This window comes from Delphinus delphis, chromosome 16, assembly GCF_949987515.2.
Source record: "Delphinus delphis chromosome 16, mDelDel1.2, whole genome shotgun sequence".
In the NCBI taxonomy this organism is placed as follows: Eukaryota; Metazoa; Chordata; class Mammalia; order Artiodactyla; family Delphinidae; genus Delphinus; species Delphinus delphis.
The window spans coordinates 30,552,352-30,573,495 of record NC_082698.1 but is presented as its reverse complement, the minus strand read 5'-3'; the positions used below and the strand labels follow the sequence as shown (position 1 = coordinate 30,573,495).

Below are 21,144 nucleotides of genomic sequence, written 5' to 3'. Positions count from 1 at the left end.
ACTATAACAAAATGAAATACAAATATATATTAGAATCTGTTAAGTATTCTGTGTAAAGAGATACTTTCATGGTTAGGCTAACAGCAGGCAAAGAAGAGACAAAGTCCAGGCTTTTCCGTTTCCTGACACCCGCACAGGGAGCCGGGGCCACTGTCGCCTGCAGTGCTGCCAAAGCAGCAGCAGCTTTGGGACTTGCCCTGCTTGTGTCTCTTCAGTAGAACCAGCTGAGGACGACGTCCGAGTGAGCTGGAGTCTTTACCAAAGGGGTGGCAAGGCTTGGAAATGGTTTCTCAGATGATTTCGCGGCAGCCTTCTTCTGGGACTCGGCAGGCCCAAACGGGAACAGGCAAGGTGTGTGGTGATCCAGTTCCTTAGCAACTTTCGGGTTGGTGGTTCAGTTGAGGAAAACTTGATCCTGGGGCCCATGGGTCTCTCGGCCCCTTGCTGCCCTCACCCTTGTGGTGTATCCCAGTCTTCTGGCTCGACCAAGGGTGAGTATGGAGCTGGGCTGGGGCGTGGGGTGCTGTGGAGGGGTGGACAGCGGTGGCAGCAAGCTCGCAGGGTGCTCCCTGCAAACAAACACTCCATCCTCTGCCCTCCCAAACCCATGGCACTGGGAGTGCAGGACTCCTGGCAGCCAGTACCTGTCTGCAGGTGCCCTTTCCACTTCTGCAGAGCAAAGAGGTCCTGCCAGACATCGCCCCTCAAGCCCAGGAAACGGTTTCTGCAGGTCAGTGAGGAATGGTGGTGGCCAGGGGAAGGTATGTGTCTCAGGGTTGGTGGGTTCCGTGGAAGGGGCAGGCTAGCTACACTTGAGCTTTCCTTCCTACCCAGCCTGGTGCTGGCTGCTGTCCTGGTGCCCGCAGGGGCCCAGAAAGTCTAGGTAAGAGACGGGTGCTGTGCAGCCCTAGGAGAAGCCCCTCGAGGCCCAGGCTGCTGTCCATGTGTGAGGGGTGCTGTGGCCTTGCTCAGAGTTCCAAGAAAATAGAGCCTGGCCCCTGGTGAGGGGCAGATCCAGCCTTCAGGACACCTCCCCAGGTGGACAGGGCAGGGTCCTCTTCCCGTTACAGGGGGCCCAGGACTCAAACTCACTGGCCTGAGTCCCAGGGTAGTGGAGCACACCAGGCGCGCACAGTCGTAGGAGGCTCCGGGATACTCGGTATCAAGGGCTCCGCCTGCTGCCCCCAAGCACAAGGCCACCTCAGCCCCAACACAACACTCTCCCCTGACCCTGCCTTCTGTTTGCAGATGGAAGGAGCCAGGACAGGGACATGCTCACCCTCCTTGCCCCCCAGGATCCCCCAGGGGCACACACTCTTGGGGAGACACCGGGACAGGAGAGTGTGACCTATCTTCCTTCCAGCCAGCTCGCTATTTAGGCACAAAGATCATCTTTCTGCGTTTTCATTCTGCATGGAAGAGAAGCATTTGTAGTCGCAAGGCCACATGTTCGATGACTCTTCAGACACTGACTCCTTCCTTGCAAACACTTGGAGTGAGCAGCCCTGGCCTGGGCCGGTGTCTGTGGTTGGAGCCCTCACTCGCCTCAGATCCCTTCCCAGGCATCCTTCCCAGGCACCACAGGTCGCTCCTGTGATGTTCTGTAGTCAGTCCCATCTGTCCGTGAGGGGAGAACACCCGCAGTACCCAGCCCCGGTTAGGCACATGAATACTTGTTGACGTGATTAATGAAAGTAGATCTTCTAACTCTTCCAGCTTCCCTCCTGGAGCCACAGTGGGAGGGTCTACAGTGCTCACCCCCATCTCCCCATTTGATAGCTGAGGAGACTGAGGCCCATGAGGAAGAAGTTTGCCCAGAGTGACAGAGCCGGCGGAGGTTTCCTGATGTCTGGACCACGGCTCCCTACTGGTCTGCGGCATGAGGTGATCTGAACCCCGTCTACATGGGAGGAGACCCCTCCTTGGCTTGGCAGCCTAGCCCAAGCCCCCTACACCCCAAGTCCCCCTGCTAGCTAGAAGCTGATGGCTGGCTAATGGCTGGGGAAGCCCAGGACCAATGCCCCTTGGTGGCTAGTGTCTGGAGGTGGTGATGTTTATTCAGTTGGAACCAGAGCTCTCTGTCCTTTTTGCTGGTGGCGTCCCCCCGCTAAGCAGTCCCAGCGGTGGTTTCCTCCGCATGAGCACCCTCCTTGATATTACAATGCTCGTCCCATAACTCTGGGATTCAGAGGTCTGGTCCTAAAACCACCTCCACCCCCTGGCCCGTTCCCAAGCAAGCAGTGGCTGCAGCACTGCCAGGCAGCCCAGGGGGCAGGGCTTGGTCCCTTCCTGGCCAGCAGGAGGGGGCCCTTCCCCTTCGCAGCCTGGCCTACTGCCAGCAGACGCTGCAGCAGCAGAAGCTGAGAGCCAGGCCGGCTGCCCCAGCGCAGGCTGAGAGTACGTCAAGGTTATCTACAGGGGGGCAAGGGGCTTCTGGGACCCGCACAGGCCACAGGTGAGAGGGCAAGGCTGGTTTGGGAAGGGGCAGTCCGATCTTCAGACCCAGGTAGCAGGCAAGGAGGAGGTGTCACTATTCTGCACTTCTTGGCCTGACCTCACGCACACATTCATTCAACAAATGTTTATTAAGCGCCTATTTGTGCAAGGCACTTCCGGAGAGGGCGGGCTGCGGCCCGGGCCACGCCCACCCGCCCCGCCCCAAGCTGCGGCGCCGTTTGCTTTAGAAAGGTGGTTCTGGCTGCCCCCCCCCCCCACGGGAGGGCCGGTAGCCCAGGCGTCGCCGTGGTGATGGCCCGCACCCCAGCCCAGCTGCCGGCCATTCGGTCTGCGCTGCGGCCGCGCCCCCTCGCCCGCCCTCTCCCCTCCCCTCCCCATCCACGCCGGGCGCTAAGCGCAGAAGGCACAGCCACACTTGGTGGGCTTCTCCACCTCCTCGGCAAAAGAGGTCCCGTCGCTGCACTCAAAGGTGAACTTCCTCCGCTTCAGCCGCAGGCCCTGGCAGCAGCCCTGGCCGGGGCATGAGCCCCGGCACTCCACCCACGACAGCGGGCGCGTGGTCTGGCAGATGGCATAGCCCCTCTGGACCTGGTGAAAGTCCCGGACAGGGTCCCCCCGGCACTCGGACTCTGGATGGGACAGACACCAAGAGAAAGCCTCAGGGCACACCCATGGGCCAGTGCTGCCCCTGGGGAGGCAGGAGGAGGAGAAAAAGGAGGAGGAGGAGGGTGGGGCAGCATCCTGGGACCCCACCTCCATCCCCACCTCCTCACTGCCAGACATGCACATGCACACGCTTCCTCCTGGGCCCACAGTGAGGTCAGTGAAAAGGAAGAACTTTCTAGCTGCCAAGGCCCCCCAGGACAGATTGGGCTGTCGGGGTACAGTGGCCTCCAGAGGAGTGCAAGAGGTGGCTGGAAGCCTGGGAGGCGATGACATCAGAGAAGAAATTGAAGCCAGGAGGACCTGGGAAGGGTCCCCAACTCTCAGACTTCCTGCTGCTCTCCAGGTCCCTAAGTGATGTGGCCAAGATGCTGTTACTCTGGTGGTCTCTTCTGTAAGGAGAGACCCCAGGCAGAAGGGGCACTTAGCCCAGATAAAGGGGCTACAGGTCAAGCTGGGCCAGGGAGAGATGGGCATCTGTCCGGGGGTGGGGCTCAGAGCCCAGGGGATTGGGGGCGCTACAGCCCAATAGCAGCCCAAGGTGCAGGAGGGGAGAGGGGGCACGGAGGGGTTGCTGAGGTTGGGAAAAAGAAAAGTCACTAAAGCACGTTGTGGGGAGGGACCCTGGAGAGGGCATGTCAGGAGGGGGGCCCCTGACCTTGCTCGCACAGCTCGCCCGAAAAGCCGGGGTGACACACACAGTGTGCCCCCTTGGTGGCTGAGGCCTGGCAGTGGCCGTGCAGGCACCTCAGGCCCCCACAGGGGTCTGCAGGTGCCCCAGCCTGGTTGCACAGGGCCCCCGAGTACCCATCCTGGCACTGGCAGCTGTAGGAAAGAGCATCTAGAGGCATGCACTTCCCGTGGACACACCTGCAGGGGACAAAGAAAAGGCGCTGTGAGGACAGGCCACAGCCAATCCGAGCCCCCCCGAGGGCGCCCACACCCCCAGCCTCGGGCTTCACAGGGTCTTATTCTGTTCCCAGAATTGAAACAAAGGGAGCAAAATGTGATTCTCTGTTTGTCCCTAGGGTCCTTTTCCTGTTAATAAAAACTGAAAGCCAGAAAAAATTAATAAAACCCTGTGTTAGGCCACATGTTCCAATTTTGGAGTTTAAAGACAGTCTTTCCTCACCATGGGGAAGTGGAACGTGCAGGGAAGGGAAGGGAACCTGCAGGTGGGCAGTGGGGGAGGGTTCCCTGAGCCCAGCCCAGGCTCACTTGTGGCCATGGCAGGGGCCGTCGGCTGGCTGGTCGCAGTGCAGGCCCTCCCAGCCGGCCTCGCAGTGGCACACGGGCCCTGGTGTGGCATTGGGCTGGCAGATACCATGCAGGCAGTAGAGCTTCCGGCAGGGCTCGCAGCCTGGCACCACCCCTGGCTTCATCCTCGTCTTGGTGAAGTCCTGCAACTCGTTGTTGATGTACAGGTTTCGGATGCAACCGTGGAAGCTCGTGCCATTGAGGATCTGCCACAGGCGGAAGGCAGCCGAATTCACGTCCACTGGCATCCCTGGAGTGGAGGGGAGGGGGCAGAGCTGGGCTGAGTTAGGCTCAAACCCTGCCTGGCACCCACCTCTGAGGTCCACTGGGCATCTCTACAGTGTTCCCTCTTGCCCTCGGCATCTGTCCTTCAGTCTCTGCAACTCCAGGCCAATGTCTTTTGCCACCTTGGAGGGTCCAGACTCCTTTCCCAGAAGAAACGGAAAAGCTGCTTCCTCTGTGATCAGAGCCTGGGGGTGCCAGGCCTGGCAGCAGCCAGCTGACAAGTGATGCTCTGGGTGCCTGAGTCCGGCCGCCCTCACCCAGGGCTCCTGCCCAGAACACCAGCTTTTACCTCCCAGAGACCCCAAAAGCAGCAAAGGACTTGGGCCCAGAACTCAAGTGTACGGCACTTTGTCCCCCACTTTTGTGGTCATCCCTTCACAGCAGCCCTCTGACGTCGGAGTTGCTGAAACCCCTTCGATTTCAGTGCTCAGGGACCTGCGCAAAGTTGCACAACTAGTAAACAGCAGAGCTGGGATTAGAATCCAGGGCTCCATCTCTCACACCCTCCTGGCCGAGGTCTCGGCAAGACCCTCTGCAGCACTGAGGCGGCCCCACTGCATCTAGACACCTGTCTCATCGAGACCTAGAAATGTTCTCGGGTGCTGGATGGGGTCATCTAGCCACAAAGCCTATGAGTCCAGCTCGGAGGTACCCAGTTGAAGCAGGGAGTTCATGCCTGGGCCTCTGAGGGACCCGAGAATGGACCCTGAACAACTGACAAGCCCCTTCTGGCCCTAAGCCAAGAGGAAAGGTGCCTACCGTGCAAAAGATGGCTGGGAAAGTCCAGGCCCCCTCCCAGCCCGGCCTCAAGCCCAACCCACATTCCCATCCTTCTTTGTCAGTCTGGGCTGGGCAGAGAGCAGTGCGGGCTCTAGGCAAGGTGGACAGTCCGCCAGCAGCTCGGCCATTCACTAGCATCCTCCCCCACTGCCACCTTGGAATGTCCCCCACAGGGCAGTTCTCCTGAGCCTCGCAAGGCTCAGGCCAGAGAGCAACAGAGGCCCCACCTGGAATGCCTGTTGCTACCACCTGATGGAGTGGCCCGGGGAGGGCCAGCTGCAGCTCCACCCAGGCCAGGTCCTCACCTCCCACATAGAGGGGCGCCTCGCTGTTTAGTGTATAGTGTTTGCCGAAGTTGTCCATGGTCATGGGGCTGCCGCCATCGATGGAGAGATTCACCATCTGGTCAAAGGTGACCAGCTCAACGGTGTGGAACTGCCCATCGTTGATCGTCTCGGCACTGGAAGAAGATGGGGTGCCCCCGCCCCAGGGAATGGCCTTCAGCTGGACCCATCCCCGCCTAGGCACTTCCCCAGAAAGGCCACTGGTCCAGCAGCTGATTCCCAAGAAACCAAATATCTAACAGAGGGGACTGTGGGGACTTGATGGCCTCTGACCTGGTCCCTCCTGCTCCCCTTTGGGCACTCTCTCAGGAAAGCTGAGAAGTTTGGGGCAGGGGTTACCAACTAATCAGCCTCCCCTCCCCACTGAGGAGCTCCCTGTGTGGCGGTTGTGGGACAGGGAAGGATGGGGCCACTGCTCAGGCCCCAGGGAGCCTCGGACCCAGCATGGGGCTGGACTCGGTGGTCTGAATGCCCTTTCTGCTTGGGCAGCCCAGGTCTCTGGTAGTGCCGATAACCACCTGCTCTTGGCTCAGGAGACCCCTCCCTGGCAGCCCCCCAGCCCTTGAGGGCAGCTGGGGGGCCTGAAGAAGGCCTCCGTACCTGTAGATGGCAGAGCTGGGGTAGCTGCCCGGGTCACAGCTGACACGCACATGGCCCTGGTAGAGCTCCACCGCGATGTGGTCGCTGTCCCCATTGTACAGCAGGATCCCATTGTCCTCTGCTGTGGAGACCTATGGCAACGGCACTTTCTCTCCCACCCCACCCCACGCAGCAGCAGCACAGGCTGGCGGGCGGGGCAGACGGAGGACCCACAATTAAAAGAGAAATGTGTGCAGAACAGTCCTCCCCTGCCTCCCCAAGGGAAACATCCTCCAGGGGGCGCTGTCCCAGCCTGGCAGCCCCACCCCACCCCCACCCCCACCCCACTCCAATTCCATCCACAGCCGGTCTGGCCAGGGCCAGGCAGGGGAGGGCAGATGGGCCAGCTGAGGCCTGGAAACTCTGTGCCAGGAGGTAAGACAGCTTGGGACCACCTGCCCAGAGAGGACGGTTAGACAGGATGTGGGGTATCCTGTTCTGTGGGCCTCAGGGAGCTGCCTTGGGGCCAGGACGGGACCTACAGAGGACAGATTCAGGAAGACTCTCCAACAGCCAGAGCCACCCAAACCTGGAAGGTAGCACCTGTCACTGGAGCCATGCGAGCAAAAGCTGGAGCTGTGCCTTGGGAGGGAGATGCCTCTATGCTGCTGTAGGAGCCATGATCTTTGTTTCCTGCCTTGTTCCTCTCCTGGTAAAGACCCTGACCCCCTGGTCTGTAGAGCTGGCACACGGCCCAGTCTGGACCACGGCACCCCATCTCCCTGGACTCAGTAGTTGGTCCAGGGATGGGCATGTGACCTGAGGCAGGCCAATCGGAGATCTTCTCCGATCCGAGGTTGCTGACTGTTGTCCAACTAGAGCTATCGGGGAAGAGCCTGCGGTGGGGATAGTGGAATAAACTGAGCCTCTCCAAGGATGTGCCTGAGGCAATGGCTGGGTTTTGGTGAGTTTTATTCTGTTGAGCAGTTAGGCTAGCTGTGGTCTTGCTGTGTGGACAGTGTAGTGGATAGAATTTATGAGAGGTGATCAAGGGAAGGAGAGCAGAGTGGGCATGTTTGAGAGGCTGAAAGGTTCTGAGAGAAAAGAAGGAGAAGAGGACAAATAAAGGAGAGAAGAAAGATGTGGCAGTTGGGATAAGGAACGGAATTTGGGGAACAGGGATGACTAAAGAAGAGTTTAATTTCTTTTCCTGTGAAGTGCAATGCAATCCGCTGTCCCTCCCCAAGAAACATTTAGCAAGCAATGCTGCTGAAGTAGAACTTGCTTCTTTATCCCTCAACATAACGATGTTCTCGGATGGAATTCAAGACATAAATGGAAAATAAGGGCTCCCAGCGCTAGCTGTGGCCGTGTTCCAGCTACATAGAGAAAGCCAGTCTGCAGCATTGGAGGCTGAAGCTGAGGGGAGTCTTTGAGACAAGAGATGGTGGGAGAGGATCCTGGTAAGTTTGGTTTTCCGGATCCAGTCACCCATGAGACCACCTCCACCCCTGCCCTTCCCTGAGACTGGTTTTGTGACCCAATAACCTTTCCGACTGTGCTTAAACTAGCTCAAGCTGAGATCCTGATACCCACATCCAAAGAGTTTTGACTAACACAGGGTGCTCCCAGCTGTCCCGATACTCTGACCTGAGGCCAGGGTCCCCTGCTGCCGGACCACCCTCTGTGACACACACCCTGGGCACGCACCTGCAGTGTGATGTTGGCCCGTGGCCAGTTCTGCAGGTCGGTGAACTGTAGGTAAGTGTCCCGATCCACGAAGTTGACACTGAGCAACTTCTCACACTCGGGGCCGCCAAAGCCCGGGAGGCACTGGCACACGGGCTGGCTGCCCTGGTCCACACAGTTGGCCCCGTTCTGGCACTCAGTCCCCTCACAGGGGCTCCTGGGGGCAGGCGGGCGGGGAGGGGTCTCGCAGAGCTGCCCACTGAGCGGGAAAAGACGCGGGTCAGAGAAGGCAGGGCCAAGGAGCAAGGGGTCATCTTCCTCTCCCACAGTCCTGGAGAGAAACTCACTAAACATCTTGGGACCACTGTTGCTTTAAAGTAACAGAAGATGCTCCTAATGAACACTTTCCCTAAGAGAATTAAGAGCCAGAAAGATGCTGAGGAACAAGGTGAGAAACAAGTGTGGTCCCTGCACCAGCAGCACCAACATCACCTGAGCACTTGTCAGAAATGGAAAGCCTGGGCTTCCCCGGTGGCGCAGTGGTTGAGAGTCCACCTGCCGATGCAGGGGACACGGGTTCATGCCCCGGTCCAGGAGGATCCCACATGCCGTAGAGCGGCTGGGCCCGTGAGCCATGGCCGCTGAGCCTGCGCGTCCGGAGCCTGTGCTCCGCAACGGGAGAGGCCACAACAGTGAGAGGCCCGCATACCGCAAAAAAAAAAAAAAGAAGACACAAGCAGAGCATGGAAGGTGGGTGACCGGAAGGAGGGCAGGTGCCCTCCCCTCACAGCCTCCCAGAGAGACCAAGATGCAAAAGTAAATGACCTTATATGCAGGGCATGTGTTCAGGGGTTCACTGGGCAGGTAAGTGATGAGGCGCTGCCCAGTAATCTGTACTCACCTCCCACTCCCTCCGCCAGTCAGGGTAGGGACCCTTTGCCTGTGCTCTGAGCTGCTGATGAACTTTCCCCAGACCACACATATGGTGACTGGCATAGCCACGGTGAAAGCTCCCAGGGTGGCCCCTGCCAGTCCCAGAGCTGACAGCTAAGAGGAGTCAGTCACTCATGGTCCCTCCCGGGGCCGCTCACCTGTAACCCTCAGCACAGAGGCAGGAGTAGCCATTGACTCCATCCACGCACTGGGCCCCATTCTGGCAGCGGTGGTCCTCGCAGTCATCCCGGTTCTCCGTGCAGTTGTCACTCACATAACCAGGTGCACACTCACACCTGGGGTGGGCGGGGGGCGGGGTTGGGTCAACAGCCCCACACACAGCCCAGAGCTCGGCCAGGAGCCTGTGCGGCCCCAGGGCTGTGTGTGTGGCAGAGAGCCTCATGGCCCTGGGGGTCTGTGGGGTCCCCCAGGAGGTCACACGGAGCCCTAGATGTCAAGATGCCCCCACCCGTCCTGAGACCGTCCAGGAAGAGAGTTTATGTGGGCTGCAGGCGGGGGAGGGGGCTGCTCTGGGCCGGAAGGGTGGACACCCAGGAGGTGGAGGAGACGGGCGCTTGTGGTGGAGGACCACCCTTAGCACCAACAGCACATCCAAGGTCAACCTTCAGCCCCTTCTCAACGTGCCCCGCTGCCCCCACCCTCCTCCCCAACCCCAGCCAATGCATGGCTCTGAGTCACATGGGGCTCACCCATCCCTCTTCCCCAGCCTCCCAGCTGCACCGGCCCAGCCTCCCAGGCCTCAGACGCTAGTGCCCGCCTCTCCACAACGTCCTGACTCCAGGCCAGGTCCCAGCTTCCTGGCTCACACTGTGGCCCACTGCTCGCCTGAGTCAGTCCATTTCTGCCAATTATTTGCCCATCAAATAAAGAGCACACTCCTCCACCCCTGTTCAGTCGCAGCCCTGCCAGATGCTCCCTGTCCGGCTGCCCCCATAACAAGCCACCCCGTAGTCAGACCTGCTTCCACAGGCAGCGACCCGCACCTCGCTCCACTTCTCTGCCTTCACACCTCTTGATTCTGGACTACCCTCTTCTCTCTCCCTGCCTCGGTCCAGTACCTCATCTCCTCCAGGAAGCCTCCGGTGAACACCCCTTGCAGGAAACCCTTCCAGACTACAAACCGCAAACTCCACGGCTCAACCACACAACCTGGCAGGTAGGTGCTCCTGCCTGATTTTTTAACTCATTCCCAGTGTTTTTCAAGAGGGAAGAAATACCTTTGTACCCAGTAAACACACACACACACACACACACACACAGCCCGCTGCAATCAGTTTCATGCCAAAATACTTATCCTTACTATATAAAAGGGCATGATGCTCTCTGATATTTTGTTTAATTTTTTAACGTTAACCTTGACCCACCCAACTGATCACAATCTATTACTGGGTCTTGAGCTGCAGTCTGAAAAATGTTACAGTAGCTGCGCACCCACAGACTCGTTCACTGTCATTGCCTTATCCATTCATCCAGTGAGTGTGTACTGAATACTTGCTGGGGTCCAGGTACAACACCAGGCACAGCTGAGTCTGTCAGTTCAGTCCTTCCTCCAAGACAGGAAGTTGAGTGAAGGTGAACTATACACCCACCGAGTGCCCCTTCTCTGTGGTGTGAAGGACTATCTGAGCAGTATCCACCCGGACCACGTGCAGTCCTGCTTTATTCCACCCTCTGAGGTCCAGCCCCTCTAAGAAGTGTGCACGCCACTTGCTCTGCCACCGCTCCTTGGTCTGCTGTGCCCACCCCACCCGGCAGCTCAGCCAGCAGCGCGGCGTCTGTCCACCATTTGGATGGAGGCTCCTGTGCGGCCCCTTGACCTAGCATCTGGGCCTCAGTGTCCCCCGGCTCTCACTTCCTGCCCAGGAGGCTCTGGCAGCTCCTGCTGGACTGAGTCCCTGGGGGACTCCATCCCCTACCTCTGCCCAAGCAGCTGGGGTTGGGTCCCTCAGCCACAGACCTGAAGAAGACCTGACCATTGTGCTGCCCTGACTGCTGGAACAGGGTCCCAGAAATGAGACTATGTTTGCAGAACTGCAGATGGGAGCAACATCTTAAAAACCCCGTGACCTTCACATCCCAGTCTTCCAGTGACAAAGCACTTCCACATATGCCAGTAACAACGATGGTGACAACAGTCAAGGACCCCTTATCCAACCCTCCTGAAGCCAGACAGGTTTTGAAATTCAGAACTTTCTGGATTTGGGAAAGGTAATACAACACCTATAACTGTACATTATGTAACGTGCCAGTTGGATCTGGGGCAGCCCCTTAACTAAACATGTTCACATTCTGCTGCAAAATCTACACATATTCCCACTACATGGGATGAATGGTGACTGTAAGTAGCTTCATATCAGCACAGGTCAGCTTTTAATACCAAATACATTGATCGGATCAGATTTTGCTAGCAGATGGCTTTTGGTTTTCAGAGTTTTGTGCATTTTGTAATTGGCGATGAGAAATTGTGGACCTGCAATAGTTCTTTATTGAGCACTTTTCAAATGTCAGACGTGGAAGTAAGTGCTTTTCACGCATTTGCTTATCTATTCCTTACAACCACCCCAGGAGGAAGCTACTGGTGCACCCAGTTTGCAGATGAGAAAACTGAGGCTCAGAGTGGTCAAGCCACCCATTCTGGGTCATGATGTAAACCCAGGTCTGTCCGACTAAAACTACCACCACCCTGCCCCTGACACTGACTGGCAGGAACTGAACAGCCAAGACCAAACCCACCTGACAGGTGAGGAAACAGGCTGGGGAGGGCAGAGGAAAGGTGACGTGGGGGCCCATGCCCTTCCCTGGCCTTAGAAATGGGCAACACTGACCTGGGCCCGTCTGGGGTGCCCACACACTGGGCCTCGGGCTGACACGGGTTCAAATCCGACGAGCAGAAGTCCACCAGCTGCTCACAGGCCGTTCCTGGGGGAAGAATTGGGGAGAGGCAGGAGAGAAGCTGCCCCATGTGCTCTGCCAGGCAGCCGGCCCAGCAGAAACTTCCTGCAGACACTGAGGCAGGGTCCCAGCCCTTCCGCCCATGGGACAGGGGCTCAGGGCACGTGCACTGGCCTCCACCTCCCTGCAGACGCTCAAACCCCGCCACGCTTACCCGAGTACTGCAGGGGGCACTGGCAGGTGTAGCTGCCCATGCCGTCCACACAGGTGCCCCCGTTGGCACATGAGTGTTCCACACAGTCGTCCGTGTTTACCCCACACGTCGGTCCTTCAAAGCCGGAGGGGCAGGAGCACCTGTAGGGAGCAGGGGAGGAGGAAGAGGCATGTGGGCCCACTGCCAGGGCAGCAGCTGTCCTGAGGCACTGATGGAGGCCTGTGGCCAACGGTCAATAGCATCATCCTGGAGTTTTGGTCCCTACTCTGGGTCAAGCCCTGTTAGATGCTGGGGGTTAGACATGACCAAGACCAGCCCTGTGCTCCTGTGCTCATGAGATCACTCACAGTCTAGCGGGGGAGACGACGAGGAGACTGGCAACCAAAGGAGAGACAGTGAGTATCAGAACGGTGCACAACTGAGGCTGGGGAGGGTGGACAAAGGGGCAGAGGACACCTAGCTCCCCCTTGGAGAGAGTGGTCAGGGCAGGCTTCCTGGAGGAGGTGATGAGTTAGTCAAGGACTCTGACAGGGGAGTAGAGGAAGGGGAGGGAAGACAGTGGGAGTAAAAGCCTGGGGGAGAGAGAGCCTTACAGTCCATCCTTCAGGAGGGTACCTGGTCATCTAAATAGTTCAGGGCTTGGGGAGCACATACTTCAGGAATGGGGTGAGAACAGGACTGGGGGTAAGCAGGAGTCAGGTCTCGGAGAGCCCTGGAGATCAGCGATCTTCAAACCGGGGTACACTTCCCTCTGGGACAACTGTGGTTTTCCAAGGGGTTTGTGGGTCAGAGAGGTCTGAGAAATTAATTTCCACATCTTCATGTTATGCATGGAATTCCCCCCTTAACTGACCTGCCCCAGAGCTCCAGAAAGGCTCATGCGCACCTCTTCCAGCACGAGGCCAAGGTGGGCTGTGCCTGGGGCCTAAGATCCTTGGGTGCCAAATGAAGGGACAATTAGGAATACTGATGTTTCCAAAGTGAATGAACAAACCCTTTTGCAAGTCACGAGATTTCCCGTTCTGTGCATTAAAAAATAATTGAAGGAAGACCTCATGGAACTGTCAGCTGATAGAGCATTAAAAATAATTTTTGATGACAGATCACTTGGGATTTTTAGCGTATAAACTTGACAGGGTTTCAAGTAATTGAGTGACGTGGCTATAATAAAACTCCTAATCTCATTGGTTTATTTATGTGAACAAACTTTCTCAGCATTTATAGCTACACATACATACACACACACACACACACACACACTTTTTTTTAAGGGAATAGATTGGCTGCTAAGCCCTCTCACATTCTATAATATTCACCTCTGGACACATAAACCAATTAGGAGAAGAAAAGAAAACACACACACACACACACACACACACAAACAAAAGCTCCATCTATCTCATTAAGAGATACAGTCTAATAAAATTTACCTTTTATGTGTAATAATTATCAAATTTTGGAATAGTTATGTTGTTCTGATCAATTGTATATTATTGATCACTGTAATGATAACTCAATGCAAAAGAAACTTTTAATCAGAGGTTTATGGTGACAAAAAATAGTAAAAATCTTTAAATTTAAACTTATATACCCATTTGGTGGTAGGAAAGTACGGCAGGGTGCTAAGAAAGCCTCTAGTATGAAAACATTACATTAGAAGGAAAATGGGGGGCAGGTGATGGGAGTAAAACAAATACTAGTTTGAGTAGGAACGAGAATGATGCAAGATGTTGCAGCTGTTCAAGAGTTCCTTCACGTGATTTTAAAATGATTTTTCCCTGGAGGATAAAAGAGTGACTTAAAGAGTCATAGCTTTCATTTTAAATGTTAATAATATGTACAGCGTTCTGGAAATGACCTTCTTTGCAATGAAAAATTAAACTTACCATGAAGAGTTTTAGCTGTCACTTAAGAATGTGTCAGGCAGTTTGTAGTTTTAAAAATTCGTTTGCGGCGGGGTGGGGGTGTGAACAAGAAGGTGTGACGCCTGCTGTTGCAGGCTGTGTCCTGGAGTTTAATTCCCCCTGCAGGTGGTGGCGGATCTCAGCTAAGTTCCTTCTGGCGGGGTTCGGGGAACAACTGCGGAGTCCCTTGTAAGCCTTAGGTTTGAGGGGTTACTCAGGGAGGCACCCCTTTCGACCAACAGGGTCCTTCCCACAGCGCCCCCGCCAATCTGCAGGCATGCCAAGTGTGAGGGGCTACTCCCAGCTGCACCCCTCCCGGCCCAGCAGGGAGAGCTCCTAGTTGCGTCCTCTCAGCAGCCCCCTCTCCGTAGGCACGCCCCCTAGCAGTCTAGCCAATGAGGAGGGGGCTTTGATGGAGCTGCTGCGGAAGCCCAGAGGAGCACAGAGCCTATTATAAGGACGCCGTTTCCAAGGCGACACCTGCGGAGAGGCCGTTTAGTGTTTTCTTTTTACAGCTGGTAATCTGGGTTTGCAGAGACAGGTCTGGCCATTTCTGCCAGCAGATTCAACATCATTTTCTGAAGAGTCAATCTGCTCAGCTGGCAATTTTTCTTCAGCAGCTAAATACTATGTGCTCCTCAGAAAAGCTCTGGGTGCAGGAGAGCTCTGGGAAGCTGGGGGGCTCGCTGAGAGGCTCTGGGGGGAGCAGGGTGAGTGGGGGGCTTGAGCGGCGATGTCAGCACTGGGAAGACTTGCGAGATGTGGAGCACAGTGGGAAACCGATGCCCGGGGTGCGACCAGAGTGACCCATGAGCTGGTGGGGGAGGCCGCCGGAGGGCGTGACCAGGACTTGCTCCACCTCCGGGCAGGACTCCCCTCCCCTCTCCTGGGGGCTCCGGGTGGACGCCTGATCCGGAGCAGCTGGCTGAGGGCCCTGCCTTCAGGCAACACTGGCCCAACAAGCAGGTGGATGGCTTCAATTGGAGGCCTTGGGGGTTAATGGCGATTACAGGAGTTGAAAACACCCCCAAGCTGCCTCTTGGCACTGCCGCTGCATATGCCCTAGGCTATGGACTCCCAGTGCCCCAGAAAGACTCTCCTGGCACCTGGCAAGAGCAGGCAGAAGCCTGGAGCAGGGGCTCCAAGCCCCAGCCCCACTGCTGCCTGCTGTGTGACCTGGGCAGCCCCTAGTCTCTGTGCTTTCACTGCCTCTGGGCAGCGGAGGCGCGGCCTGGGTGGACACGGAGAGGCCTCTGGCTGCCATTTGGAGGGAGTGGCTATTCCCGCTGGGCCTGTCCCTCATCTCCCAGAGCTCAAAGGGCCTGGGCCATCCCATTCGGAGGAGGAAGGCTCCGAGGCTTGGGTGCCGGATCCCATTAGCACTCACCCACCATGTTCCAGCACCCACCCCCCGCCACCGCCCCACCCCCAGCAACTCACGTGAAGCCGGCATCCTCGCCCTCCTGCGAGTGGCAGGTCCCGCCATTTCCACAGGGGCTGCTGGAACAGCTGTCCAGGGACACCTCGCAGTCTCGGCCCTGGGGAAGAAGTCAGCGATGAGGACCCCAGGGAGACCCAGGGGCCAGTGAGCCAACAGGGACAGCCGGCCCCTCAGCAGCTCGGCCTGCCGGTCCCGGGGGTTCCTTGTTCTCTCATCCACATGTTAGGTCATGGATGAAATGCTCGCTTGGGCCCCCGGCCCCCCTCCCCCCTCCCCCCTCCCCCCCCCCCCCGCCCCGCTCTGAGCTCACCCTGGGCCCTGAGGGCTGAGTGGCCACCGAGACAGCCCCAGCCCTGCTCTACCGCGCCCTCGAGCAGCCCTCCGCCTCCAGCCACAGCCTGCACTCACCTTATAGCCGCTGGGGCAGGCACACCTGTATGCCCCAAGGGGGTCGTTATGGCAGGTGCCCCGGTTCTGGCATGGGCTGGACAAGCAGGGATCGCACTTGGCCTGGACAGCCAGGCTGGGCGGACCTGAGGCAAGGTGGGAGTGGTGTTAGTGCAGGGAGGGGGTTGGGGGACAGGACTGGGCATAGAGCCCCGCGGCCCCTGGCCCGGAATCCTGGCACTGCAGGGACGGGTTTGCGAAACCCTCTCCCCAAGGAGATGTTTTCCCGCCCCCCCCCCCACCCCGCGCCGGTATTCCCTCTGGATCGCGCTCACCCCGCCTTTCACAGTACACCTCTCCAGCCTCTGGACCCTCCTCTGTGAAATGGAGCTAAAAACAGCCCCTGCCTCATGGGGCTGGAAGGACTAAATGAGATAATCCGAAAAAGGGGCTTCAGGGGAGCCCCCATGTGGCGGTCAGGGCAGGACCATCGGTGTGACAGCATCATGGTCACCATTACTGAAACCGGCTGATGTTTTCTCCATCCCCTCACACCCTTCTGAGGCAACCACCCGCAGCCCTGTCACCTGCTGGCCTGGACAGCAAGGGCGGCCACCCCAGCAGGGAGGAGACTTGGCTCTGAGAGGAGGCCACGCTTAGGAGAAAAAAGGCCCATGGCCTTGAACTTGTTTCTCTCCAAGGCTGAGCAGGGAAGGACCCTTTCCCGTCACCTCTCTGGCTACAGGCATGACCTTCTCCAGCCCCTTCAGGACTCACTGGTGGCCCTTCCTTGAACTTGGAGGTGGGGGACGAGCCGGCAGCCAGGCTGCCTGGGGTGCCGCCTAGGAGGAGCATTAGGGCCTCACAGGAATCAAGAGTAACGCCAGCCAGTTCAATGTGTGAAAATTCAGCGAGCCATTCATTTACGATCTGTACTTTCCTGTTATGCATGTTATATTCCAATAAAAATTTTAAAAAACACAGACAAAAACCTTTCACCAGTACCAATCCCACCCCAGTAAATAAATACTTAGCAAACGTTTCAACCTACATTGGCCTGCTCCCAGCAGCCAGCAGCCAAGCTACAGATCGGGCCCCCCTGAAGGGTCACTCCTGTGACAGCATCCTGCACACAGGGCAGCCCGGGGCCGCCTCATTAACCCCTGGCTGTCAGCTTCATTTTCGCTGGTGGTCTGTGAGCTTGCAGAGGGCAGGAGTCGTGCCCCACGGCCTCCCGTGCCCTCCCACAGCTGCCCCCCTGCTGGGGGGGACACAAAGCTAGGCCTGGGCCCGCCACTCGGCCGCCACCTCCTGCTCAGCAGGGGTCCCAGGGCTTGGGCTGTCAGTCAGTCAGTCAATCCCTGAACGACTATTTACAGATGCCCAGGGTGAGGCCTCCAATCACACTCAGGCCTTGTATTTCCGCAAATGTCAGGAGAGCGGCAGCTGGGTCCAGTGGCTCAGGCGTTTAAGCTAATTGCTGAGCACAATTCCGACCAAGGGGAGGCCTGAGTGCTTGTACTGCTGAGAGGCTTGGAGCTTCCAGAAACACTGCTATTTTTATTTTCCTTACATAACCCCAGGGAGGGATTAGAGCCCTTATGGCCTGAGATTTTCCGCCTGGCTTTCTTTTGTTCGTTGCGTGGCAGGACAAGAGGGCGGCAATGCTAACAAGCAGCAGGGGCCTCATTCCTGCCACCTGTTCCCCACCCAGCCGGTCACCTCGGGGACACAGGAGTGTCTGGAAGGCTCTGCCAGGGTTGCAGGGGGAAGCAGGAGGTGGGGGGAAGCAACCCGGTACCCACCATCCCCTCTTGTGCTCCTGGGCTCACCTAGGCATTCAAACTTCTTGGCAGGCGTGGTGAGGAGCAGCTTGCCCTCCATATCCGGGGGCCCGGCACAGCGGGCAATGCCAGGTTCCTTGTAGCCTGTCTTCACCCAGCTGGACAACCAGCGCAGGTGGCAGTCACAGTACAGGGGGTTGGCACCAATGGCCCTGGGTCAGAGAGTGGAGAGAAATAGGCATTATGGCTTCATGGGGTCCTTCGCCCACTGGGTACCTAGGGTGCCAGGCATTATGCCAGGAGCTGGCACAACCCTAGCAGCCCCCATTAATGAGCCCTTACTGTGTAGGCAGTAGAGTCTTAAGCACTCCTCATCTGTTATCTTGACTGGTCCTCATCACACCCTACTATCCCCATTTTACATGTTGAAACTGACACTCATAAAGGTGGAGGCACCTGCCCCAAATGCACAGAGAAAGTGGGGAAGTACGATCTGAACTCGTGCTGTTGAGGCCAGAGCCTCTGACTGCACTGCCTCCCGAGTGCACTGGGGAGAAAGCAACCGAGATTTACTGCTGTGATGAACCAGCTGCTTCTCCCGTCAGTGCATCTAATCCTCTCATCAGCCCCACAGTGTAAGTTTTCTCTTCTCCATCTCAAAGATGTGGGAACTGAGCCTCATGTGGAATAAGTAATTTCCTGGGGTCACACAACCAGTGAAGGGAAGCCCCCGATCCAGAACCCAGCTGAAGCCTATACTCTTTAATTTTTCTTTTCATTTTCAGTTAAACAAGAGACACCTGAATGCATTCTCACTGTAAACCGTTTTCAGACCCGGCACACAATAGTCTCCACCTTACACAACACTGTAAATGTACTCAATGCCACTGAAGTATACCCATTAAAATGGTTACTTTTATATTCCGTGAATTTCACCTCAATTTTTTTTTAAAGGCACATTCCTATGTTACTGATGGGAATGCAAGATGGTATAACTCCTACGGAGGGGGATTTTATGATATCTATCTGAGCAATGCAGTTGCCTTTTGACCCAGCAATTCTGTTTCTGGGAGTTTATCTCACAGATGTGCCTGCACAAGTGTGTAAAGGCATCTGTGCAATGGTATTGATCGCAGCATTGTTTGTAACAGAAAGACTGGAAACCTCCCGTGCTCATCAGTGGGGGAGTGGTTAAGTAAACCACAGTCCATCCACATTACATGGAAGTCTACACCACTGTCCCTGCGAACCACAGGACCCACGATCACATGGTCACCACACTCAGTGCGTAGCCTTCCCATCCTTTCCCATATGTACACACAGTTCTTCGTGAGGAAGAGATTACATCCCTCCAGTACACATCGTTTCTGGGCAGCCTGCTTCTTGTCACTAAACAGCACGTCTTGGAGACTTTTCCAGGTCAGCAATACGGATCCACCTCATTTTATCAAACTGCTTCATAGCATCCCAAAGAATGGACGCTTCATAGCTTTTGCTGCCAGACATTCTGGATGTTTCCAAGGTCAGTGAACACTCTGTTCATGCCTCTTTGTGAGGAGCGAGCATCTCTCTAGAACAGACGCCTAGAAGGAGGATTCGAGTCGCAGAGGAAGCGCATGTAAAATGTTAACAGCTGCCCTCCAAAAAAGGCTGTATGGACTTAACACTCGCCTGCGGTGTAAGGCTGGGCCTTCTCCCCCACATCCCCGCCCCACACTGACACTGTGCACCGCCAACCACTTAGGCTTTGACCAATCCCGTGGGAAAGCTCATAATCTTCTCACTAAACCAGAGTGAGAGATTCAGAGACGAACTAGGCATGGATTTGGGGGAACGAAGGGGCCAGCGGTCTCTGAGCCAGCAAGTAGAAAAACCAGAGCCTCGTGCCTGAAGTTCACTTCTATCAACATTATGGTGAAAACATAAGGCTGTACATTGCTCACGAGAAAGGGCACATTTATTAAGTACCAAATGGATGCGCTGCCATTTTCCACCTGTGTCTGGGCAATACAGAGGAAGTGGTTCCCCTGGAGACGTGTTGGGTCTGATGACAGCAGCAGCAACTCTGAGCAGGAATTCCCCCAGATAGCACAGCTGATGACGGCCGATCTTATAAAGCAGGCTCAACAATCTTGGACTCCGGCCCCCAGCGCAGCTGCTCACTGCCCGGGTGACCTTGAGCGGCTCACTTAACATCTCTGGGGCTCACTTTATGATTCGATAAAGAGCCTGCAATCTGGAAGGGGAAGAAAGACAAGCACATATAACCTGAAATGGGCGCCGAGGGAATAATGCAGCTTGGAAAAGAAAGCCGGTTCAACCTCCACGTGTATTTCATTTTTTCTGTCCTGATTTGCTGACAGCATCCATCCTGGTTAATGGGACAGGGAATACACCTTCCTCTTTTCCCTGAACATTACCAGGGCTTCTCAGAGGTAGAGGAAGCGCAGACGCTTTGATTTTTTGAAGCTTCATTGTGTTAAAAAAAAAACCAAAGACTTTAAAAAAATAACAGGAATACGAAACAGTGGTATGTTTAAAACGTCTACATTCACCAGACTAATATTTTTAACGTAAAAAGTACGAGGTAATGTAATGATGTTATCCAAAAGATAAATACAGAATTTATTTGAAAGCAGGTTTTTGTAGCGCACTGCAGGGGTGCGGTCTGCTGACGAGCCACAAGTTGGGAGTTTATCACGAAGGGTTTCTTCTCTCCATCTTGTAGCTCATTTAGAGAAAATGCCAAAAAGACTAAATCTGAAGCCACTGTGAATGTGGAGGCCCTTGACCGTTTTAGGATGTCACAATTCCCAATTCCTGCATAAATTCCCCCCATAAATGGCAACAAAGTTGCACCTCAAATGTAAGTGTCCCTTTCTGACTCAATATAAAAAATAATAATAGAGAGTAATAAAAACTACCAAAGTCACATACAAAGCTATTCAAAATTATGCCTTCTGGCTTGACCAACACACGCTTTACTTGTCGCTGTATAGAGCAGATGGCGAGCGACTCCTGAATTCAACATTTCAAGCTTTAATTTCTCCAAAGGCAGGGTTTTTGTGGCTACTTCATTAGTTCAAGTAGTTCACTTTCACCTGGAGTCCATTTTTCCCAACAAAAACTGCTGTGAACTCAGTGGGGAGTGGAGCGCCACAGGCCCTGCTGAGACCAGTGGTGAGGACAGCAGCCAGGCTGCTCATCAATCCAAAAGGACTGTGGAGTCAGGTTCATCCCCCAGCAAAAGTATAAATAACCCTGTGTTGTTGCTCTTTGGTATAACTTGGAAATGGTTGAAACAGTAGCTATTCGGTCTGTTCCTGCCAAGGACCGGCTGAGCTTCCTCTATTAACGTAACCAGGACAAAAATAGATCTCCTGTGGCTGTTTCAGAGGTGCCAACTAAACAGTTTAGCATACACTAAAACTTCAAAATCTCTTCACCTGAGCTATTCCTCCTCTACCCATCCTCCTCCCAGGCAATTTATTTGTGTGCATCACTGTCCTCTACT

At 55.7% G+C, this 21,144-nt stretch overlaps 1 protein-coding gene across 1 annotated transcript in view; it reads right to left on the bottom strand.

Annotated features, from left to right (window-relative positions):
* Nucleotides 1-281: 281 nt before the first annotated feature.
* SLIT1 (slit guidance ligand 1) overlaps nucleotides 282-21,144 on the bottom strand; it is a 171,621-nt gene continuing 150,758 nt past the window's right edge. The window contains exons 26-37 of the mRNA XM_060034372.1: nucleotides 17,679-17,842; nucleotides 15,868-15,992; nucleotides 15,459-15,556; nucleotides 12,115-12,254; nucleotides 11,834-11,927; nucleotides 9,146-9,283; nucleotides 8,076-8,313; nucleotides 6,387-6,517; nucleotides 5,748-5,902; nucleotides 4,339-4,627; nucleotides 3,779-3,990; nucleotides 282-3,086 (exon numbers count right to left, since the gene is read on the bottom strand). Of these exons, the coding sequence (XP_059890355.1) occupies nucleotides 2,848-3,086; nucleotides 3,779-3,990; nucleotides 4,339-4,627; nucleotides 5,748-5,902; nucleotides 6,387-6,517; nucleotides 8,076-8,313; nucleotides 9,146-9,283; nucleotides 11,834-11,927; nucleotides 12,115-12,254; nucleotides 15,459-15,556; nucleotides 15,868-15,992; nucleotides 17,679-17,842 (2,023 nt within the window). The 3' untranslated portion in view covers nucleotides 282-2,847. The remainder of the gene's footprint in view (nucleotides 3,087-3,778; nucleotides 3,991-4,338; nucleotides 4,628-5,747; nucleotides 5,903-6,386; nucleotides 6,518-8,075; nucleotides 8,314-9,145; nucleotides 9,284-11,833; nucleotides 11,928-12,114; nucleotides 12,255-15,458; nucleotides 15,557-15,867; nucleotides 15,993-17,678; nucleotides 17,843-21,144) is intronic.